The sequence below is a fragment of the Puntigrus tetrazona genome, chromosome 17 (genome assembly GCF_018831695.1).
Source record: "Puntigrus tetrazona isolate hp1 chromosome 17, ASM1883169v1, whole genome shotgun sequence".
NCBI lineage: Eukaryota > Metazoa > Chordata > Actinopteri > Cypriniformes > Cyprinidae > Puntigrus > Puntigrus tetrazona.
In genome coordinates, this window is record NC_056715.1 from 19,216,384 (window position 1) to 19,238,062 (window position 21,679).

At 38.8% G+C, this 21,679-nt stretch overlaps 1 protein-coding gene across 8 annotated transcripts in view; it reads right to left on the bottom strand.

Moving 5' to 3' along the window:
* ralgapa2 (Ral GTPase activating protein catalytic subunit alpha 2) overlaps positions 1-21,679 on the bottom strand; it is a 132,284-nt gene that overhangs the window by 66,211 nt on the left and 44,394 nt on the right. For 5 of the 8 annotated variants that reach the window (XM_043262784.1, XM_043262780.1, XM_043262788.1 and 2 more), the window contains 22 exons: positions 20,660-20,833; positions 20,448-20,582; positions 19,859-20,007; positions 19,641-19,752; positions 16,966-17,203; positions 16,339-16,512; positions 13,217-13,360; positions 11,885-11,995; positions 10,882-10,970; positions 10,709-10,799; positions 10,085-10,261; positions 8,906-9,025; positions 7,926-8,119; positions 7,741-7,839; positions 7,196-7,351; positions 4,330-4,458; positions 4,106-4,234; positions 3,343-3,401; positions 3,055-3,163; positions 1,488-1,598; positions 1,334-1,402; positions 984-1,121 (listed from right to left, as the gene is read on the bottom strand). In XM_043262784.1, the coding sequence (XP_043118719.1) occupies positions 984-1,121; positions 1,334-1,402; positions 1,488-1,598; positions 3,055-3,163; positions 3,343-3,401; positions 4,106-4,234; positions 4,330-4,458; positions 7,196-7,351; positions 7,741-7,839; positions 7,926-8,119; positions 8,906-9,025; positions 10,085-10,261; positions 10,709-10,799; positions 10,882-10,970; positions 11,885-11,995; positions 13,217-13,360; positions 16,339-16,512; positions 16,966-17,203; positions 19,641-19,752; positions 19,859-20,007; positions 20,448-20,582; positions 20,660-20,833 (2,907 nt within the window). The remainder of the gene's footprint in view (positions 1-983; positions 1,122-1,333; positions 1,403-1,487; positions 1,599-3,054; positions 3,164-3,342; positions 3,402-4,105; positions 4,235-4,329; positions 4,459-7,195; positions 7,352-7,740; positions 7,840-7,925; positions 8,120-8,905; positions 9,026-10,084; positions 10,262-10,708; positions 10,800-10,881; positions 10,971-11,884; positions 11,996-13,216; positions 13,361-16,338; positions 16,513-16,965; positions 17,204-19,640; positions 19,753-19,858; positions 20,008-20,447; positions 20,583-20,659; positions 20,834-21,679) is intronic. The other 3 variants (XM_043262781.1, XM_043262783.1, XM_043262786.1) reach the window with 3 other exon arrangements.

The following is a 21,679-nucleotide window of genomic DNA, read 5'->3' on the forward strand; positions in this document are numbered from 1 at the left end:
TTCATTTTACCACACGAGCACCACCATAGAGCCATTAGCGCCATCTGGCTTAAATGGAAACTGCTGATAAATCAGAAGTACAGGTCATTCAAAGGCGCAATGGATCATCTCTCAACGTAAATCAGTAACAGACCACCTTACGATGGACTTCAGTCAGGCCGTGTTTATGTGTAAGGGAAGAAATTTCTCGAGTCGTAAACCGACTGTTTCCTCTTTGGAAACAAACTGCGATATTAAGAGAAAAGCAAAAAAGTCAGGACATTTCATCTCTTTAGTTAAAACACACTTGCCAGATTCAGAGTGATTTTCATTAGTTGTAAATGTAGTAAGTGGCACTTCTCAAACTGTGCTGCATAAATGAACCGAGACTCCATAACATTAAAGGACGGTCATTAGCAATTATTATTTGAGCAGTACTATAGGCGCTAATTATTATTTCTCGACAAAACACTCGAACGTTACGAGCACTGGTGTGCTGTCCTGGTGAGGTTTCGTGCACGTGTCCGTGTTACATGCTATTCAGCTCTGACAAATGAGAGATTAAAGTAATCCCACTGAGCATATAATAACTAGCGGAAAATGATTAACAGTCAAACGAGTGCAGAGGAAAACAAAGAACATTTATTCTTCCCTTTCCCCCGTTGCAGCAGGTGCATTTTTTCTCATATGATGATGAACTGAATTCTTGAGTTCGGCTTTCATTGGTGAGCTTATCAGTCCAACAATGGTACATTTAAATAATTTGGCCATTTTTTTTCCGGGAGCATGACATCTGCACAAAGGTCCGTGTCTGTCTGCATCTGCACAACAGGCCGGGACTAATATCTCATTTATTCCGTGCCCCTCAATGCCCTCTCATTAGTGTCTGATGACTAAATATGAGCTCTGAGGGGACGAGTGCATTTATATTAGAACGCGCACACATGCGGCGGAATATTTCGGCTTTCATTTGAAGAAACAAACTGGAGTATGCTAGCGCCCACCCTGTAAATGTAGTCGAGCAGAGGGGCTTTCTGCGAGGCGGGGTCGTCCAGCACAGGCATGGTGATGGGCTCCAGCAGGATGGAGAGAGGTACGGCCATGCACCAATCCAGCAGGCACAGCAGTAGAGACACCATTAACTAGAGCACACGGAGAAAGCATTCGTTCAGCGCACTCTTGACACGACCACAAAACAATCAATAAACCTGCCAAAGACGAGCTGTTGGGAAGGATGGAACAACGTCGTGGAGACGGAGAACAAGCGAGAGCCGGACGAAGCGCCGCGTGCCGCTCTTTCTGAATTCCCATGTCCGGCACTTCTTACACAAACGGAGACGGCTCGCACGCTTACCTTTTTATCTGCCTCAACTGTTGAGTGTTCGGCGCTGGGCAGAAGAAATGCTATGGTTGCTACAAAAATCTACAACAGATGAAAAGAGGAGATTAAACGGGTGTCCCTTACGCAGTAATGCAACATGCATCATGTGGAGGGAGGTGGTTTGTACCTCGATGATTCTTTTGGGAAGGGACGGATCCAGCCTCTGTAAGTGCCGCCAGTGAGAAATCAGCAGCTGAAAGATGTCACAGGCCACATTGGCCACCACCTTATTTCCGAACTAAAAGACAAATTACATTCGCTCTCACGTTACGGTCCAGACGAAATGAAAAAGATGAACATAAAAAGCATGTTTTCAGAATTATTTTTTTACTAAATGAACATGATCACGAAGAAAGACGTTTCCTGTTCATCTGCAGAATTTTCGATCAGGTTAACGTGCTTCAAATTTTCAAAAATGCCAGTACAGACATTTATAATGTAACAAATACTTTCTGTTTCAAATAAATGACGTTCTGTTCAACTTTCTATTTAATGAGACATGTTTCTTGAAGCTGCTCATCGGCATATTAGAAAGTTTCCTGAAAAATCGTGCGGCACTGAACAATCGAGTGATGCTGCTCATAATTCAGCTTTACCATCATAGGAATAATTATCATTTAAAAAAATAATACAATAGAAAACAGTCACTGTAAATTGCAATCATATAACTTTTAACACAATTATACTTCATTTTTGATAAACTTAAAACAGCCTTTTTGTGCATTAGAGACATCTTAATTTTTTTTAAAGAATTAATTAATTATTACAAATACAATTTCAACTAGAGAAAACAACTAGACGGTTCTATTACAAATTTATCATTTCATCACTTCCCCTAAAATCTCATTTTATCAGAATTTTATCAGATCAATACAGATTATATTAAGGATAATATAGACAATATTAAGGTTTGTCCTCAATTTTTGTTCACATAATTTATTATTAGTATTAGTATTATTAGTATTAGCTATAAGAGTATTATAGTGATAAATCAGATGGTATTTTTTACAACATGACGTTGCAAAAAGGACACAAAAAAAGTGATTGAATTAATTAAAAACAGTATTTTTGTCAATATTTTCAATTTCATTGTTATTTTTATTTATGACTAACTCATTTAGAGAAACACAGTGCTGGGTATATTCCAGGTTAATGGACCGTTTCTACGGCTCTACCCACAATCCCCTCTTTCTCTGGGCTTATGTGGAATCTAAAACGAGAGAGAGAGTGCTTTCTCAGAATAAACTCCCAGCAGCACAGCACACGCTTTTAAAGATGGAGACCCTGCTCCTCTCCCGAAGCTTTATTTCGGCCTGACCTGCTTTGAGTCAACGTGAACGGGATGAGATTACTGCTGCATAAAAAAACGAAACGAGAACACTCAAGAAGGAAGTTGTCATTTGAAAACTACATTCCAGATCATCTTTTAAACCGCACTGCGATTGTACTATACATTAAAGCCGTTAACCGATTGAAAAAATAATTGATTAATCGTACACTTTTTACAGAAATGAATCGCGATTAATCCCACCTAAGTTTAAATAAAGTGAGGGGCCTGCCCAACACATGGACCAGATCTATAATATATATATATATAAATAGTGGCTGCTCACAAAATTTAAAAAGGTTTTAATACAGGCCGGTAGGGCAGACTAATATGACTACAGAGCGAAGAACAGTTCAAATCTCATCACCTTCAGCGTGACGCCCAGGACGTTAATGGCATCTTTGACCTGATGGTGTGTTTCTGTCTGTCTCAGCTCCTCACACACCCACAGCCCCAGACTGCAGATCGCTACACACCTGAAACACGGTAAAGCAGCCGTTCATATCATCGACGATGCGAAACACATCAGCGTGGTTGTAATGATGCTTAACATTTGAATAGGAACAAAATAAAATATCAAAAATCGATACAAGAGTGCGCAATGAGGCTCATTGTCCTTGAACAGTGGGTGAAGAACGATCTGATCGTGCAGTACCTGGCTCCTTCACATGTCTCATTGCGTGCGGTCTTCAAAAGGATGTTCACAAGGTAGTCCTGCAGACAGAAAGCATGACAAAGACAGTTCATATTAATCCATTTGGGCTTACAGGTGATCCTAAGGTTCGTTTTGGTGGTCATGTGAGTGTGGTTCGCACCAAATTTATTGAGAAATAGAGCACAAAATATTGAAACCTCTGTGATTTTGAGAATGAGCGATTTTAAATTTATTGAAAGCAATGAAATTCAATGAAGATGTTACAGACACTTATTTGATGACTGAAGTTAATGTTTGAATATATTCGGTTAATTTAAGGCAGATAAAACATGTAAAAAAAAAAAGATACTTTTATTTATTTGTTACATTTATTTAAATATTATATTTAAATATTATAGTAAAGGTAGGGTTTTCGTTTTTCTTGATTTTTAAAAGCCACTTTATCAGTTCATATTTTTGTTGAAGTGATAATTAGAATTATGAAATATGCTGCAGTAACGCACCTAATTCAGCAATAATTACCTTTAGAGGGTGTATATGACTGCTGTGATTAAATGACCCATATCATGCTTTAAGATTATATATATATACTGTGTATATATATATATATATATATATATATATATATATATATACTGTGTATATATACTATATATATATATATATATATATATATATATATATATATATATACATACAGCTGAATGGCGAGCTAATCTTCATTAAATATATGTTATAAACGTGGGATTGTCTAAAATCATACCTTCATGTCCTCTTTGCCAACTACTATATCCTCCGATCCAGGAACAGACTGCAAAGAGGGGATCTGCTGATACAGGTTAGGGAAGCACACAAGCGAACCAAGAACTGTCTGAGCCTCGATCCGTGGAGCCTGACATGAGCATGAATGGAGAAAACACAAACATGACTTCTCCTGCACATGCTTCCATAAGGAGCGTAGAGGCAGGCTGACAGCAGCAGTGGTACCTCAAAGGAGTCAGTGTTGAGGACTCGAGCAGCCGCGGTGATGAAGTCTCCCACCAGCATGGTGAAGCCCGGCAGACCCAGGAAGAAGAAGCGTGGTGAGCACCACCTAATCATCGTGTTCAACACATCCTGAGCACATCGGAATAAGAGAGAGGTGCGTTTTTTTGGATTAAACTCCAGTAAAATAGCCTTTTTTTTTTTTTTTTCCTATTAAAGTATGAGAAGAAATACTAGGCTATGGAAGTCAACAGGGACACTAAACAGTAACACTAAACAGAAACGTCTGTTATGGTTTGGAAAAAACATGAGTTCGGTGAACACCCTTAAATATGCACATCGTATGTATCTCAATATGTGTGTATCATGTAATAATCAATAGTAAAATTGACCATCAGTCACACGCACACTCACAGTCAGGCAGACGTGAACGATTCAGTGCCTTGGAAAGCGCTCACCGAGTTGTTCAGATCAATTCACGAATTAATCATTCATTGTTTTCATAATTCATTCATAATCACGACTGGAACACTGCTATTGCGTTTCACTCAATGTCTTCGCTTCTAAATAACGAGGAACAAGAAGTGTGCCAAAACAAACGAACAAAAAACCTCCAATAAATCAAACAGTAAAACTAATTTGTACTGCACTATCTGTACTATTTTCTGAATACAACATTATAATATCTGGACATATATACTCAGGTTACTTTAAAGGTGTGAAACATGCTTCGAGTTATGCAATATGCTTTACCCATTTTATAAACCAACATCTCAAAACCGCCGTGCCATGTGCACAAACAAACAAATGCATAAACAAACAACGGCCGCTCGGTAACCGCCACATTCATCTTCCTTAATTGAATCCTTTGTAAACACTGTCAGATGAAGAAAAAAAAAAAAAACAGCAATATAGGCAACCTAGCGGCATAAAAAGAGTCCTGCTGAGAGGGAGATGTGAAATTGGTGGAAGCGGTGCATCTGCAGGGACGTTTTACCCTCATTCTGCAATAACTGACCTTTGCAATGCTTAGCAACCAGTAGTAATTAAGCGCCACCAAACTGCTGCATGATTACCCAAAATGAGCATTTTGGAGGAAGCGGCAATTCTGCAAAGCGGGACTATTATGCAGCGGTAAATACAGCGAGCGCAATCCGAATCTACAGCATGTGTGTCTGTGGCAATTTAACACGGCCAAGCGGTTTCAATCGTCGAGGACATTTATACGCAGAGACACACAGGTGACTGTGCCATGATTCGTCCTTTCCGTCTAAAGACAGCTCTTAGACAAATACCTCGATTTGTGACCTTTACATGACTCCGAACGGTGGAGGTAAAAATCGATGCGCCGATGGTCAGTGTGTATTTGCTAAATCCGGCCAGCGGTATAACACCTGTTGGCAGTGCTCTTATTTGTTGACTTTCCTGTTCCCGCTGCGGTGCACAAAAAAAGGTTTGATCATTAACTGCGGCTTCGGTTTGATCAGGGTTCCTGCACAGATGCATTTCGCCGGTGCTTTTTACGCCAGTAAAATAAATTGCTCGTACTGATTTCTTTTAAACAATAAAATGTATTAGAAATAAATAAAAAAACAACATGAATTAATCTTCCTCACAAAAGCATCTGATGAAGGCAAAACTATGACGTCAGTTCTTCCAATGATCCGCTAGACCCACCCTGTGAATTTTGACCGTATGATTATTGATTTTAAAAAATGAAAAAATGAATATCAATAAAACAGATCGGTACCTAAAACAGTCACCTAAAACCTAAAACCACACTTAACTATGTCTGAATTACCGCCCGTATCCAGCCCGATATACACTGTTTTTGCAGGTGGCGCTCAAATTGTACCTCTTTGAGAAGTGTGTAAGATGTGAACTCTAAGCTCAACTTTAACGGCTCCATCAAGTGAATGGCAAAACTACAGTTCGTGTTGTTTCAGAGCTCCTTCAAATTTAGTCCTGTGTGGATTGGAGAGAGACTTTAAGCCAACGGTGACACAAATAGAATCTATTATGGACACGCAACAGTGTGCAGAACCACAACAGTGGTCAAAAGCACTTTCGCTGTCTTTCGTGACCAATCTCCATTGCAGCTCGACATTCAGAGAGCTCTTATTTTCTCACCAAATAAAAAGAAACAGAAATAGTGAAACACTCCAGCAGTTCCTGTGCAGAGATTCGAACATGTTTCATCACACTATCACATATATATATATATATATATATATATATATTAGTCAAAATCAGACTAACTCTCTTTTCAGTATTAAATAATGATTCTTTGTGAACGTTTAGGAGAAAAGCATTTTCTCAAACGCAGAATCAGGCAGCTTTGGGGAGCGTTTATTGCATCACAAACAAGAAAGACCGTTGCACCATCTAGTGGTCAACTGGATGGCTTTTTATTATTCTTTCTTCAACTAAATATTTCAGCTTAAGTGTAGTTCAGCTCTACTGGCAGAACTTGTCAAAAATAAACCAATAAAACCAATAAAAGAGCAAGAGTAGGCTTTTTTATTGAGATGTACAGTTGTCTAAATCCCCTTTTATTGGCGGAAGTGCTTTTTCTTGAGGACTATGCTTTATTTAACTCCTCTGGGGCTTCAACTATGTCCCTTCCTGCAGACTTCGGCTTCAACCCTGATCTGTAGCTTTCTAGTAACCCTTCATCTTGTTCGTGTGTGTGTGATTAGGGATGAAGCACATCTTTAAAGCTCAACGTGTCAAAACTTCTCAGAATGCAGATATACATTTATATTTCCAAGGCAGCTATACATGTATACACATAGATATGTTTATGTGTGATAGCATGCCAAAACACAAGAACAGAACACAAGCAGGTTTTGGTAAAACACGCTCGTACCTGATCGTCGCTGGTGAAGCCTTTGTGCATTACGTGGTAGAGGTGCACCAGGAAGTCACTGTTGGGCAGAACGTCCTGATGCTTGGTCATCATCTCACAGATCAGCTTGTATGCCTGCAGCTTCCCAGCCTTGAACTCCGACGGCAGCATGGTAGCCTGAACACACATCAGAATTCATTCAGCACTCAATGTGTCTATTTCTATTCAACACAAGAAGTCCAGAGTAAATACAGCAAAGCTATGGAAAGAATTAACATATTGTGCAGTTATCGTAAAACTATGAATGCGTGGAATATTGTGAAATGGCTTTTAAAATATGTGAATGTATTTTAAAATATAATTTATTCCTGTGATTTAATGCTGAATTTCTTCTTATCAATGTAAAAATTGTCATTTGTGCATGGATTCATTGATGAATAGAAAGTTCAAGCAATTATTGGAAATGTAAGACTTTCATTACTTTCATTTCTTCACTGGCCCTAAAAGAAAATCCAATCACAATAATGTTTCTCGGCTGATCATCTGTGAAAATCAGTTTGTGTTACCTTGAAGAGCCAGGAGGCCAGCATGCGCAGAGGAGGGATGAACAAGGGTCTGGCCACGGCTGTGTCCGTCTCCACTCTGATCCCGAGATTATCTCTGATCTGCAACGGAGGTTCAGGATCTACCGCGTTTCATTTCTAAGGTAAACTGCGTAAACGAGGCTTTGGGGTGAACGAAGGAATCCTACCTTGGCCAGCTTGTGCCAGAGCTCATAGAGGTAACTGAAGACCTTGGCGTGGATGCGGGCGCAGCGGATGCTGTTCACATCACCGAGAATCCCCAAGATCCTCCTCCAGAGGACGAAGGCCGAGTCGGCGTGCCAGCCGGTCAAACTGCCGCCGGCGATGATGCTGATATCATCAGCCAGAAACTCACTGCTGTCTGTAAGGAAGAGCAGATACACAGGGTAAGCAACTAGCAAAACTTTTAAGAAGATTAAACCGTATTAGGTCTAATTTCTATACATCATATTTGATCACACACATTTCTAAGGTCTCTGAATTATCGCTAAAATAAATAATTAAATAGATAAACTGTTGCACCGATGTTCCTTCCATCATCTGGCTGATGCATTTTAGTATAATAATTTGTGAAATCTTATTTTTTTTTTTTTGTAAAGTAAACAAGAATAACTAATCTGGAATCTGGAAGGGTCCAAAAAAGCATTTACATTTTTTTGGACAAATTCAAAGGTGATTTAAAAAAAGGAAATTATTATTTTTTATATTATATATTTTTTATGTTTTAATATATTTATGGTAAAATTTTTTTACACAATATCTTCATGGAACATGATCTTTTCTTAATATCCTAATGATTTTTAGCATAACATAAAATTTTGACCCATACAATGTATTTATGGAGAGTGGGATCTCCAGCATTTTTAGGAACAATCAAAATAAAAGTCCCAACTCTGCCACACCAGCCAAACAGAAAAAAAAAACGTATTAGCTGATGCCAATAATTAAAAAATGCAACGTTCCCGTCCACGAAGAGCATTTCAAATGTTTCAAATGAGTTATTCGTGAGATTTTATTTTGGCCAAGACGTTGACCGAGAACAAAGCTGCCTGTGTGAAGGTCTGGAAAGACGCTGCCGTGGACGGATGGAGGAAGAGTGAAGTACACAAGATGAGTCTGAGTGAGGTTGAGAGGATGAGTGCAATACCCAGATGGTGAGGCACATTCATGGCATCCTCCAGGAGCTGAGGGCCCTCGCAGCAGCCATGAGGCACGAGGAGAGCTGGAGACACTGGGGGACAGTGAGGAGGGGCGGCACAATCAGACCCTACACAACAACACAGTGATGGATGGAAGGGTGGTGGAATCACATCTTACACAAACAGGGAAATCAAACACACTTCAACACACATTAGGCACTACAGCTGATCCTGATATAAGCGCTGGATAATCAGCAGCAGATACTAGGACGGTTTAAAGCAGTGCTTCTCCACCTGATTCAAAGGCCCGGCCTAAACCTCAGGATTCCAGGCATTTTGAAAGTACTTCAAGGCTTCCCATGTTTTTAACCACTGCATTTACATGACATTTACAACTGTTTGGGAAGTTTATACTTGTTCCTACATTCACATTATTCAACAAGGATTTTTACATAAAATTTCAATCCAGTAAATGTGTAGTCATTATAAAAGAAAAAGTCAAATAATATTTACAATTTTTGTAATTTGACTTAATTATTTATCAGGCTTTATTTTATACCTATTTATCTTTCAATAAATAAATGAATAAATTAAGACCAAATTTAATTTGGAAAATTATACAAGAACACATTTTGGTTTTAGGACAGCTTTGATTAACTTTTGATTAACTCTTCTTTAAATGCTGACTACTGTAAAATAAAATAAATGTAAAAGTTGCTGAAATAAAATAAGAAGCATCCTGATTTTTTACATAATTTTTACATTAGTGGGCTTCTGGCTCCTGGTTGAGAACAACTGATTTGAAGGAATGGTCTGGGTTAAAAACATCGCTCTACTCACAGCAACCGAGGTAACCTAGTCTATGTATAATGAACCGTTTACAAATACTGTGTTGTTTTTGCCTGTATGACAAGCCAACCAACTTTACATAAGCATAAAAAAATAAATACAATGATATCTATATATATCCCACAGATGCTGCTGTATTTAACCCGGGCTATTCCTTTCCTCATATGGTGTTCTGCTATCATCTTCTTTACAAATACTGGGACCAAAGTAATGGGCACGAACAACAAGAACATCAAGTTTCAAACACAGAGCGGTGAGACAGCGCTTGACACAGATGGGACGCGTGAGTGCTGGGTAGGCTCGAGGTTCAGAAGGGATGGTGGGCTGGGTTCTGGTACCTGCCAGTGCTTCGGTGTGGCTGAGCATCAGGCTCCTCTGGCTCACGGTGTCCGCAGTAACGCTCATGTCGTGTGTAGAGGGAGAGTCCGGCTCCTCCTCGACCGGGTGCCACGCCAGCAGACCCGCCTCGGCGTCGTTCAGATAACCATTAGACGTCTCGCTGCTCACACTCTCACCTGACAGAACGCAGGCTACCATTAGTCATCACGTGGCTCTCTGAAATGCAGACCTCTGCGGTCTGTTACTCCCTGAGAACGTATAACCGTACAGACTGTTCATGTGGGCCACCGTGACGATGGTGCTTGGAAGCTCTGTGTTTAGTGAGCTAATAAATATTTGAACTATGTTCATTTTTAAATACATAACACGAGCAGCATAATGTGCATCTACCTAGTCAGTTGTCATCTTAAATAAATCTATATCCATTATTACTGCATCTACAACTTTGTATATCAATACATTGCATATATCAAACTATACTTTTTTTATTAGTAGTAGCAATAGTCGTTTTGCTATTATGGTATTCAATTAAGCAAAAAAGATAGAAAAGAAGACAGATTTTATTTTATTTTTTAAAAAGAAGAACAGCTAGATTGCAGAAGTGATCATGGAACAGAGCTCACTTTTCTCCCGTAGCTTAATCTTCAAAAACGTCGGAGCGCCGTCTGCTGGATAATCCAGATCTGCCGGGCTGCTGCTCCGCCGGATCAGAATCTGAGGATGTCCACAGAGCCTCTGTAAAAATTAGCTTTCGAAGAACCATTTCATAAATCAGCGTCGATGAAACGTTACCGACCGTGGGAGCGTCGCTCTCTCGTTTCCCTGCAGAGCTGCTCTCCGACACGGATGCTCTGCCCGTTTCCACAGACTCATCTCTTTTCTGACCTGCATTTCAAACCAGTAGCCCACGTGTCACAAATCATGCTTCCTGTGATTTTCAAGCAAATATTCTGCCTACAGCAGAATGATTCTTAATTTAAGTTACACTGGCTAATGTGAAAACCATTCCGTTTAATGGCGTCTTTTTGCTAAGTACCATGAATAAACATCAGTGTCACTAACATCAATACAGATGTGGCCCTCCACAGCTTAATCAGTCCCTCCCTGTTTTAGAATTAATGAAGATATTTTTATAAAAGTTCTCTAACGCTGTGCTTTGGCGAAGCATCACATTACGGCTCAGTGCCATTTGAGAAAGGCTGGGATTTATGTAAATAAGCATACAGTCTATCTACATTTCAAAGACAAGCACAGCACTATGCACACAATTTTTAAACCAGCATCTAGAGAAAAGGCAGTTTTAAAAGCTCTCGAAAGTCAATTTATACACTTGCTGCAAAATAATAAGTTTATATCTACGTTTATTTTATAAAGAAACCCTATTACAATAGCTGTTTATTACCGTCTTAGGAATGCAAAAGCTTAAGGTCCAGTTAAGTCAACGCTACAAATACTTTCTGTTCAGAGGAAAAGACAGAGCTCTTCATTAAGTTGCTGGGACAAATATTTAGTAGAGCTCAAAGCATCTAAGCTCACCGGTAGATTTAAACACATACGTTAGGGTTAAAGCTGCGGAGCGTAACGTTTGCCGCTCTGGTGGTCAATAAAAAGAATTGTGTGCTCCTTGTGGAAGAAATAAAGCTTGATTGGCTATGGTATGGTATTGGTATGTTAAGCGACGTCTTCGCGATCATTCTGAAAACACACCGTATCGAACGTCTAAAGTACCGTTCAGCAGAAGCCTTGACCCCTGCGTTCACGAGTGTTACCGAGCGTATCGTGTGTGATTGTGCGGGTACCTGGGAAGGTGTCGTGGATCTGCTGGGTGATGTCAGAGGTGCTACTGCTGCGGGGCAGAGGACTCTCTCCGTCTCCCAGTTCACATTCAGACAGCTGGCACTCCTCCACGTCTAGTGACAAACACACACACACACCTCACCAACTCTTCACCTCACACAGTCTTACTTACAAGAAACTCTGGGCCCTCGACTTATACTGAATTTTCATAGTAGCGGGGGCATGCTGAAAATCTGATTATAAACCTCGCTTCAGTAATTAAGTGGAAGTTTGCCACGAGCGGTTCTGAGGGCACTAATGGAAAACACCGTTTGCATTTGCACGATGATAGAGAATCACGTAAAAAAGGTTATAAAGTGCACTAAACAGTGTCGGCCATGTTACTTTAAAAAGTAATTTGTTATAGTTACTAGTTACATTATTATATAAGTAACCAATTAGCAGGGAAAGTAACTATTCCGCTATTATTATATTTTTTTTATTTAATTCAAATTACTTGGATGTCCCAAATATCGAATATGTTAAATGATGAAATGGACAATAAATAGAATAAATTATTATTGTAAAACAATTTACACTAATCTACACTATATTTATGTTTTTGTGGGACAATGTGAGAGACACCTTACTGTAAATATGATCAACTTTCTATGGAAACCTTGGAAATAAAATAGTCATAGTAATTGTTTGTAGCAATAATAGTAATATTTTGTGTATAATTTAACATTATAAAATTACAGACTTCAACCATGACTGCATATTTGTCGTGTTGTCCGAGCTTAGGACTCGTGGTGCTGTTTAAGATATTGTTTGTCATTTAGTGTTTCTATAAAAATGAGGAAAAATGAAAAACTACTATGAATTCTTCTACTATTAACAATCTAAATCACATTGGGATTAATGAGCTGCTGGGTTCATGAATATTAATATGAATATTACCGTCTGCGTTCGCTCAAACTGATTTGCTGATATCAGATAGTTCAGATAAAGATAGTTTTTTAGTGCTTCAGTTCTGCCTACTACCAGAGATACGGGCAGTTCTTAAAATCCAAAAGGAAGAATTCCAAAAGGAACTCCATTATTTGGACAAGAAGATACAACAAAACACACTAAAGTTACAATTACATGAAGCTCAATGAAGTGAGCGAGTTTTTCCATTAGTGCCGTCTTCCAGCTTACTCGGAAATAAAAGGAAATAGATGCGTCCTTATAAAAACAAAACATTGACACAGTGGATTATATGCCTTTTTTCCTGGCTACGCTACATTTTCAATGAAAGCAGACGGAAAACAGGAAAAGAAAGTTTGTGCCGGAGACAGGAAACAGGAAGTTACCTGAGAGTCTGTGAGAGCAGTGAGAGTTGTGAGAGATACCAGGTAAGAAAGAGCTGACAGTGTGGAGCAGCATGGGCACACTCTTAGTGGCCGGCAAAGCCTCACAAAGATGCACACAGTTGCTGATAGACTGACTTCGCTTAGCTGCCCACAGAAGCAGGGAAGGAGAGAGCAGGGGAGAGAGAGAGAGAGAGAGAGAGAGAGAGAGAGAGAGACAGGGAAAAGGATCAATTGCATTCTACAGCTGTGGTAATAGCAATACAATTTATTAAAAGGTGAAGCCAACAAACCAAACTCACATCTCTGGCTGAGCCCGTATTTAAATAAAAAGCGTGAAGATTATTCGGCTGAACAAAATCAGCAAAAACCTGATTTCGTTGGTCACAAAGCTTATTTTCTGGTCACAAAGCCAATGGGAAATCCTATTGGTTTTTGTGGAGGGAACCGGGGTCAGCCTATAAAAATGTTATGCTGAGAATGACAGCAATCCGGTTTAATGACAGCGTTTTAAACCGGATTAGGTAAAAGTATCTTAACATCTTCAAAAGTGGCACACTTCAGCTTTAAATGAACAGCATGCTGTTCCCAACCCTGCATTAAGAAAAAAGAGGTTTTCATTGAGAGCGTTTTTTTTTTCTTCTTCTGTCTGTTGACGTTGTGGAAATGCAGATAACGCTTTAAAAGTGAAATCAAAACAATGACGCTAAAAATATTCATGCCTGCAATTGCATTTCTCAGGTTCACAAACATAAAAAAAAGCAAAAGCAAATGCACGCGAGAATCAAACGAGTAAAAAATGGCTAGGCAGAAACCACAATGTTACACGTTCATAAATCAGCCATCTTTCGCTTTGATTCACAATTGTGCAAAAAAAAAAAAGTTACGTACGGATATATCGACACAAAATAGCACATCCGGAAAAGAGAGCATTGTAGGTTTTATATAATTACTGATGCATCAAAATAAAATGAACAACATTTTTCACGAAATCAGCATGAAAGAGAAGCTGCGATTTTTCTTTCTCTGTATTGTGATGTATATGAGAGCGAAAGCTTGAAAAAGAGAAAAATGATCATGAGCGGGGATCATTGGATCGCTGTCGTTTGCTAATTGCTGCAATATCCTGTGTGTGATAAGTTGCTGGAAGGCCGAGGTTTATGTCCCACACTCACAGGAAAGTTACTTCAATTAAAATGCCATTATTTTAATTAAAGACGAGCACATGACTTTAAATAATAATAACAACAACGATAACGTGCAGATAAATCGCTTACAGCAAACAAAACAATATTCCCTAAAAAATTGGAACTGTCAGTTTGGATTTCAGAGCGACTTTAAAGATCTTTAACTGCAAAAACATACAGCTGTTAACCTAAGAATTCGCTATGAGAAATAAATGACTTCCAGGCTGTCTCTCATCAGAGATAGTGGTAAGGAGGCTCGAGGATGGTTCTGACCTGGCAAGCTGCACTGATGTATCAGTCACCGCACTTTATCGTAGTCATTTCTAAGTACGACCAATAGTAACAGCGAACGCCAATAAAAAACCCCACTATGACTAAAATGCACGCTCCATAGAGGCATCACATCAAAGCACCACTGAATGAACGCTGGAAGTGTTTGTTCTGCAAAAAAGCGTTTTTCACCAACAACCGATTGGTATTTTTTACCAGAAATAAGCTGAAGTCAAACAGAGGACACGCTTTGAGGATTTCTAACCGCGCTCTCGTTCGGCTCATGGCGTCCTTTGATACTCAATCCCCGAGAAGGAAATATGAAGCACATTATTTCAAGTTTGCTCTGCCAGCTCCGATAAGACGAAATATTAGCATTGTGTTTTTTTGGCCACTCCATGTCACGTCTGGAGAAGAGCCGTGAAAAGCGGAGGGCTCTATTATTCCCTCTACGGCGCGCTTTAATTACCGCCTTTTCTTTCTAGATTACATCGCTTTTGCCGAGTTACCTATTTATGCATATTAATGAGCATTAATTACGCTCTTAATGAAACTATCAAAAACGGGCAGGCGGTTTGATGAGGCGGCTCTCCTAACGAGGAGGGGAGGACGCTGGGCCGTTTGAAGATCAATGTAGGAGAAATCCAATTAGGCGAAAGAAAAGGGGGGAATTTAGAGCCACGTTGTTTCATGTGCGCACACACAATCGAGGATGTTTCTGTGGGCGGCGCGCGCGAGAGGCATCCTTCAGTCTCAAACGCATCTGCTCCAAACTCAACAAGCTCTCCACCATAAAGAGATACAATCATCTCCAGGCCAGGAGAGATTAAAAGGAATATATTTCTGCGCATGCGCGCGCAGGGAGACAAAGAGACGGAGCAGTCACGTTTCGAGAGAGCGTCGCGTGGATTCAGTTCCACTATACACCGTGACGGCAACAGAGGAATTTCTGCCTTCACAAACTCGGGGAATGCAGTCATTAAAACGGAATTTACGGCATAACGCTAAACGTCTTGGAATCTGGCAAATTTGACATTGTGACGAAGTAATGTCTGTGAATATAACGGTGAAAAAAGACTGTTGAAGTCAGCACTGCTTGAAGAAATTGTAATAGAAATGTATTACTATTGCGCAAAACGCTTCTCAAAGTAAGGTGTTAATTACTTCATCAAAACTTTTTAAATTCAATATCATATTTTTTCCTCCATGTTGAAATTTTTGTTTGTGCAATTGATGTTATAACAATTTTAACATGCAAACTATTCAAAACACGTCAAGACTAGTGTACGTACTTTCGCTGCACGATTCAGTCTATTCAAATGCGTTTAAAAAGACATGGGGCATTTCTTAATATAGTTAATTACACGACAAGTGTTTTTATTTCAAGTTCGCTTTTTATCAGTGGCTTGCTGCCACCTACTGGCGATTTGGATTTTACATTCGAAGTGTCTTTTATTATTTAAATATTTAAAAATATCAGTGTCTGTGTGTATATATATAAATTATATATATTAAAAAAATAATTTAGGGAGAAAAAAACCCATACAATTAGAGAAAAATAAAACACCTTAAAGCAAATGTTTGTCTAGAATTAAGTGACTAAAAACAAAGCAGGTTGTAAGAGAGAGCTGAGATAAACTGTGTTCATGAGTGCAGGTGAAGTCTAACCTGACGCTTTCTGCCTGACGTTGTTCCGAGCTTTCTCCACAGCAGGAGCTCCAGTGGTGGTGGCACTGCGAAACCTCATGGGCTCCTGAGCGCCCACCTGGTCCCCGGAGCCCCTCCAGCTCAAAGAGAACGAGCGCGCTGCATCTGTAGACTTCTGGGAGTCCTGCATCGCTCCTGAAACAACACACACAATATCGTTACTACCGCAATTGTCTCTGACACAAAGCCCAGATAACTCAATTATTCATAAAAATGCATATTAGCCTATTTAGAAAAGTTTAGGGAGAAGATTTCTATTAATTTTTATTTTATATTTAGCATTGACTCATCCTTTTTATTAAAAGGTATTTACAATACACTACACTTTTAATTCAATGAAAAAAGTTCGGTAGATAACATGTTATGAATATTTTTGGTTTGGTAGCTTGTCAGTGATCTACGGCTCTGTGTATTAAATGCCGCTCCATTTAAAAACAGGTGAATGAGATTTACCATCAATCAAAGTACCAGCTTTACTGGTGCATTAATATATATCGTGCGATATATTGCACAGCCCTAAGTAAAACAACGTATTTTGCAAAAATCACGCTTATTTTTAAGCATGCAACTTGCCACGCAAACACCCACCCCTGCCCCGCTGCTTCTTTTCCTTCTGCTCCGAGAGCTTGTCCAGCGGTAGGTTGTGGAGGTCCAGGCCGTAGACGTGTCGGGCCAGTACTGCAGTGAGGGAGTCCATGATGCTGGCCCACTCGAACACCAGCTCCTCCCAGTGACTGAGAGAAGACAGCACAGCCAGCAGCTCGTCCCACAGATCACGAGAGATGAACACGGTCAGGTTGGCCCGAACCCACGCCACGAAGATCGTCTGCAAAATACAGCCACGTCATCACACGCAGCAATAACAGGTAAAACGTTCGGCTGCCATTAAGAGTTTCGTTCGCATTACAGTTTAGACAAACTGAAGAATGTTAGCTTCGCGTTCCAGCATTAAAATTCATTCAAATACATCTTGTATCTTGTATTGCTTTGTACAGCAAAATACATGAATTTGAATATATAGAAACATATGTGCACACAATACGGTAAAAGGACGTATGCTACCATTTAGAAGTTTGAGGTTGGTAACATTTTTTCACTAGTTAACTACATTAGTTAACGTGAACCAAAAATGAACAATACTTCTAGAGCATTTATTAATTTTAGCGTTTGCTGAAGTGTGATTAAAATCACAAGTCGTGTTTCTTTACATGTTGCTGCATTACAAGAAATAAACAATGAATTATTGTATTTTCATTAACTAACATTAACAAAGATTAATAAACAGTATAACAAACGCGTCATTCATTGTTTGTTCGTGTTAGTTAATACGTTACAACAAGGTGTCATTAGTTAACATTAGTTTTTAAAAGACCTTTATGCTCATCGAGATATCATTCAGTTGATCAAAGCTTTTGCAATTTTTTTAAATATAACTTTAAGTCTTATTAATTTTGATGTTTATTTAATATGTTGATTTACTGCTCAAGAACCATTTATTGTTATTAACTAGTGCTGGGGGGTAATACATAATCGGATTAGATTAGATTAGACTAACTAGTAAAGTAACCCTAACCCTAACCCATTACTTTTTAATTTAGAAGGACATATCAGCAAAAATTGTCATCATCATCCTTATTATTTTGGTTATTGCTCAATGACTTTCTTCTCTTGCGTTATATTCTTCGCGCAATTTATAGCTGCGCCCTCTACTGTTCAGAAGAAGTAGAAACACATGCATACATATCTGACATTTAAATAAGACTTAACAATAAACAATAATGTATATAATAAAAGATTTATGCATAGATTATTTACTCTATATATACAGCTGTATAGAAAATATGCATATGCATTTTACATAATACCTGAGTGAGAGGCAATAACTAGAAATGGAGTGTGAACTGCAGGCATGATCTGTAAAGTCTGCCAGAATTTATTGATGAACAGAGTAGAAAAGAGCAGCAGATTTTTTAGTAACAAAGTCATTACTTCTGATCATTTAAATGCATCGCTGCCGAATAAATCTAATCATATTAACTGCGGAAAGACATTAATAAAACAGCTTGTAAACAAAACGTCATGTAGGATTACATTTACTTCAGGCAAATCATTCAGCATTCACAGATTCACAGGGAAGACGATTTTATTAAATATATGCATAATGTTGTATATGTGAAAAATGATTAACTGGAAAGAAAACGTATCTATATAATAAGATTTAGAAGTTTTCATGTTTCCATACAATATCTAAAAATAAACAGCACATGAACTGAACTGTTAAATTTAACAGATGAATCTAATCTAACAGGATTCTGTTATTAATTGTAATCTTTAATATTATATTTACGTGCAGTAATAAGGCTCCCCACTAAGTTTAAAGGTAGAAATGTTAAATGAATAAAACATTTGGTCATATTTTTTTCCCCTTGTTGTACCAAAAACAATACTTAGTCTGTGACTTTAAATCCAAATTATGCAATAATCATCGTTTTTTGTGTATCTTTAAACTAAGCAATACGTAACTTAAATAGACTTTATCCGAGTGACGCATGATGGTGCAGGGTTCACGTCATTCTTAGAAGATTCAGGGAGATTTTCATAACAATAAAGGGTGTTTAAATGAGAAATGATAAGTTGGTGTAATGATGGGCTTGATATAAAACAACACATAAAATAATTCAGCAGCATTATAACTATTTTACATCAAACTCGTAAGTTTATACAAACGCTCAAAGTGGGGTTAGCAATCCCTAGCACTGACCCCAACCATATAGTAAGTACATATAATTACTCATTTAAATGTATAATTGACTGGAACAAGGACACCTTGAAATAAAGTGTAACCCGTGGTGATTTAAAGTGAATCTGGTGTAAAAGGGTAATATCAAGTTTAAATTGTGGTATGAATTATGAATGAATCTTAGCTCAGCATCTGTTACCATGCTGTGTGAGAAAATGTTTTTTTTTTTAAGAAAGACCCTTTATAATAAACAGATAAATGTGTATTGAGATCAAAGGAAGGAAAAGATGAAGAGGTTTTGTGAAATGAAAAAACAGGAAGCTAAAAAGTTGTGCACTGTATAGATAAACAGGGCTTTAAATGCATCTAGTTTTCAGACTAGCTAAATCCGTAGCTTCTATATAGTATTTGCTCCAGCTAGTTAAAGGCACAGCACATGATCGGGATGGCACACATACCGTGGCCTCATTTTAAGCCTGGAAAACCCCGTGGTGTGTATGAAGCCTTGTTTATTCGTACTCACTTTGAAGAGGATGCTGGCCAGGCTGTGGGCGAACGCGTCTTTTCTTTGGTTCTCCTGTGGCCTCTTCATCACCGCTTCTGTGATTCTCAGCAACACCTGCAACAACTGCTCCCTACAATAATAGGATTCACACAACAAGCTGAACGCTTGCGAACAGCCGGTAAAAGCGGAGCAGAGCTCCATTGAGATTCAGTGATCTCGCGTCGTGTGTGACTGACCAGGTCTGGCGGTTCATGTTTTGCTCCATAATAACGTGGCGGTAGACGCTGAGCACAGCTCTGCACACCTCCAGCTGGTTCTCCAGCAGCTTGGGCACATCCTGACACGGCTCCAGCAGGAACACGTTGGCAGAGTTTGTCAGGAACACCTGAGAACACGTGAAATGATTCCATAACCACGTGATATCACTGCGCCTGCTGAAGCCGTCGTAGAGCAGCAAACTTCTGTGATTATTACGCAGGAGAATAGTTCTAATCATATCGGCCAAGAAAGTCAATTCAGTCTTAGTACACAATATATATATATATCTCATAACTCTTTTTTGAATATGATGCTGGTCTAATTGGATTTAATGATCTGTGCTAAGCTATGCTAAAAGAGCTATCGCTAGACCCAGAGATCAGCTGGATGGATTCAAAAACGGTAAAACTCAACTTATTATCTCTGGGAGAGTTGGAGAATGAGCCTATTTCCACAAAAAGTGGAGTTTAAGTTTGAAAAAAGCATTTATCCGAAATAATTTGCTCCTTACAAGCAGAGTAAAACTCACAAGTCACAAAAACAAACGTGTGTGTGTGTGTGAGAGACCTGCAGGGTGGGCTGGATGCCAGCCTTCACGTCCTGGTTCTGTTCTTCAGTCAGACAGCCTCTGCTGATGGCACTGCTGAAGGAGTAGGTGCGCCCCCAACTGGATGATCGTTTGTGTCCGTGAGTCTCCAAGACCTAACAGGTTGATGCAGGACAGGTGAGTGGAAATAACTCACGAATCAGGATCACCAGCATTTTGTGCATGATCGTACCTGCACGTGCGCAGTGTCCGTCTCGGAGATGAGGTGCTCTTCCTCTGCATCTTCCTCCTGGTTTGTCGTCTCAGGCTCGGCCATGAAATTGGGTTTTTCCTGCAGAATCCACTTCCTATATACTTTGATCACCTTGCGAGTGGCTGAAGCTTCACAGGCCGGCAGAAGGAAAGCCTAAGTAACGATAAAGACCAAATTATATACACTAACACAGGTTTTTATCTTCTAAAACATGAACTTTACAGAAGATGTAAAACAACAGCTAGACAAATATCGTTCCCAAAAAAAAAAAAAAACTTTCTGCTCTGCATTTTTCATTTGGCTTAATGTATAATATATATCATCTAAATAAACAGATAAATAAATATTTGCAAGCGGTTTCAAATGATGAATGTATTCTGGCCACAGGGTGGCAGCAAAAGACAGGACATTGAACAAAAGTTTAATTTTCTGATACACATCATCAGTTGATTAATTGCTCAATTCAGATGTATACAACTGTATGTGTATACACACCGGTGTAAAAATATATTGGGAAAATCTACATACTGAAAAAGTAAGTCCTTTGTTTTCCCTTTCTGTCACTGGGCGGCCAATACAAAATTAAATACAGTTTGCCTAACCAAAATACCAATAATGCAGAACATTTCATTTTAAACAAATCTGAAATACAACAAGACTTTTATTTTGAAAACATCTATGCTTTACCATTTCCAGCTGCTCATCAAATAAAATAAAGATATGCACTCTTAGGACAGTCTATAACATATACTGTAAACACCCATAATTCATCAATAGTTGATCATAAATTCTCTACTGGCATAAGCACATGTTTTTTTATTGATTGGGAACTGCTCTGAAACCCTACAAAATTGTAATTAAAACACCTGCTTTACCATTTAAGAAATCCTTTTATAGACGTTCGATTAAACGTAAACAAATGCAAGTGTAATTTTTTTCAATTTAATTTAAATATCACACAAAATTTTTGATAATTTCATCCCTTACGTACCTTAAAAT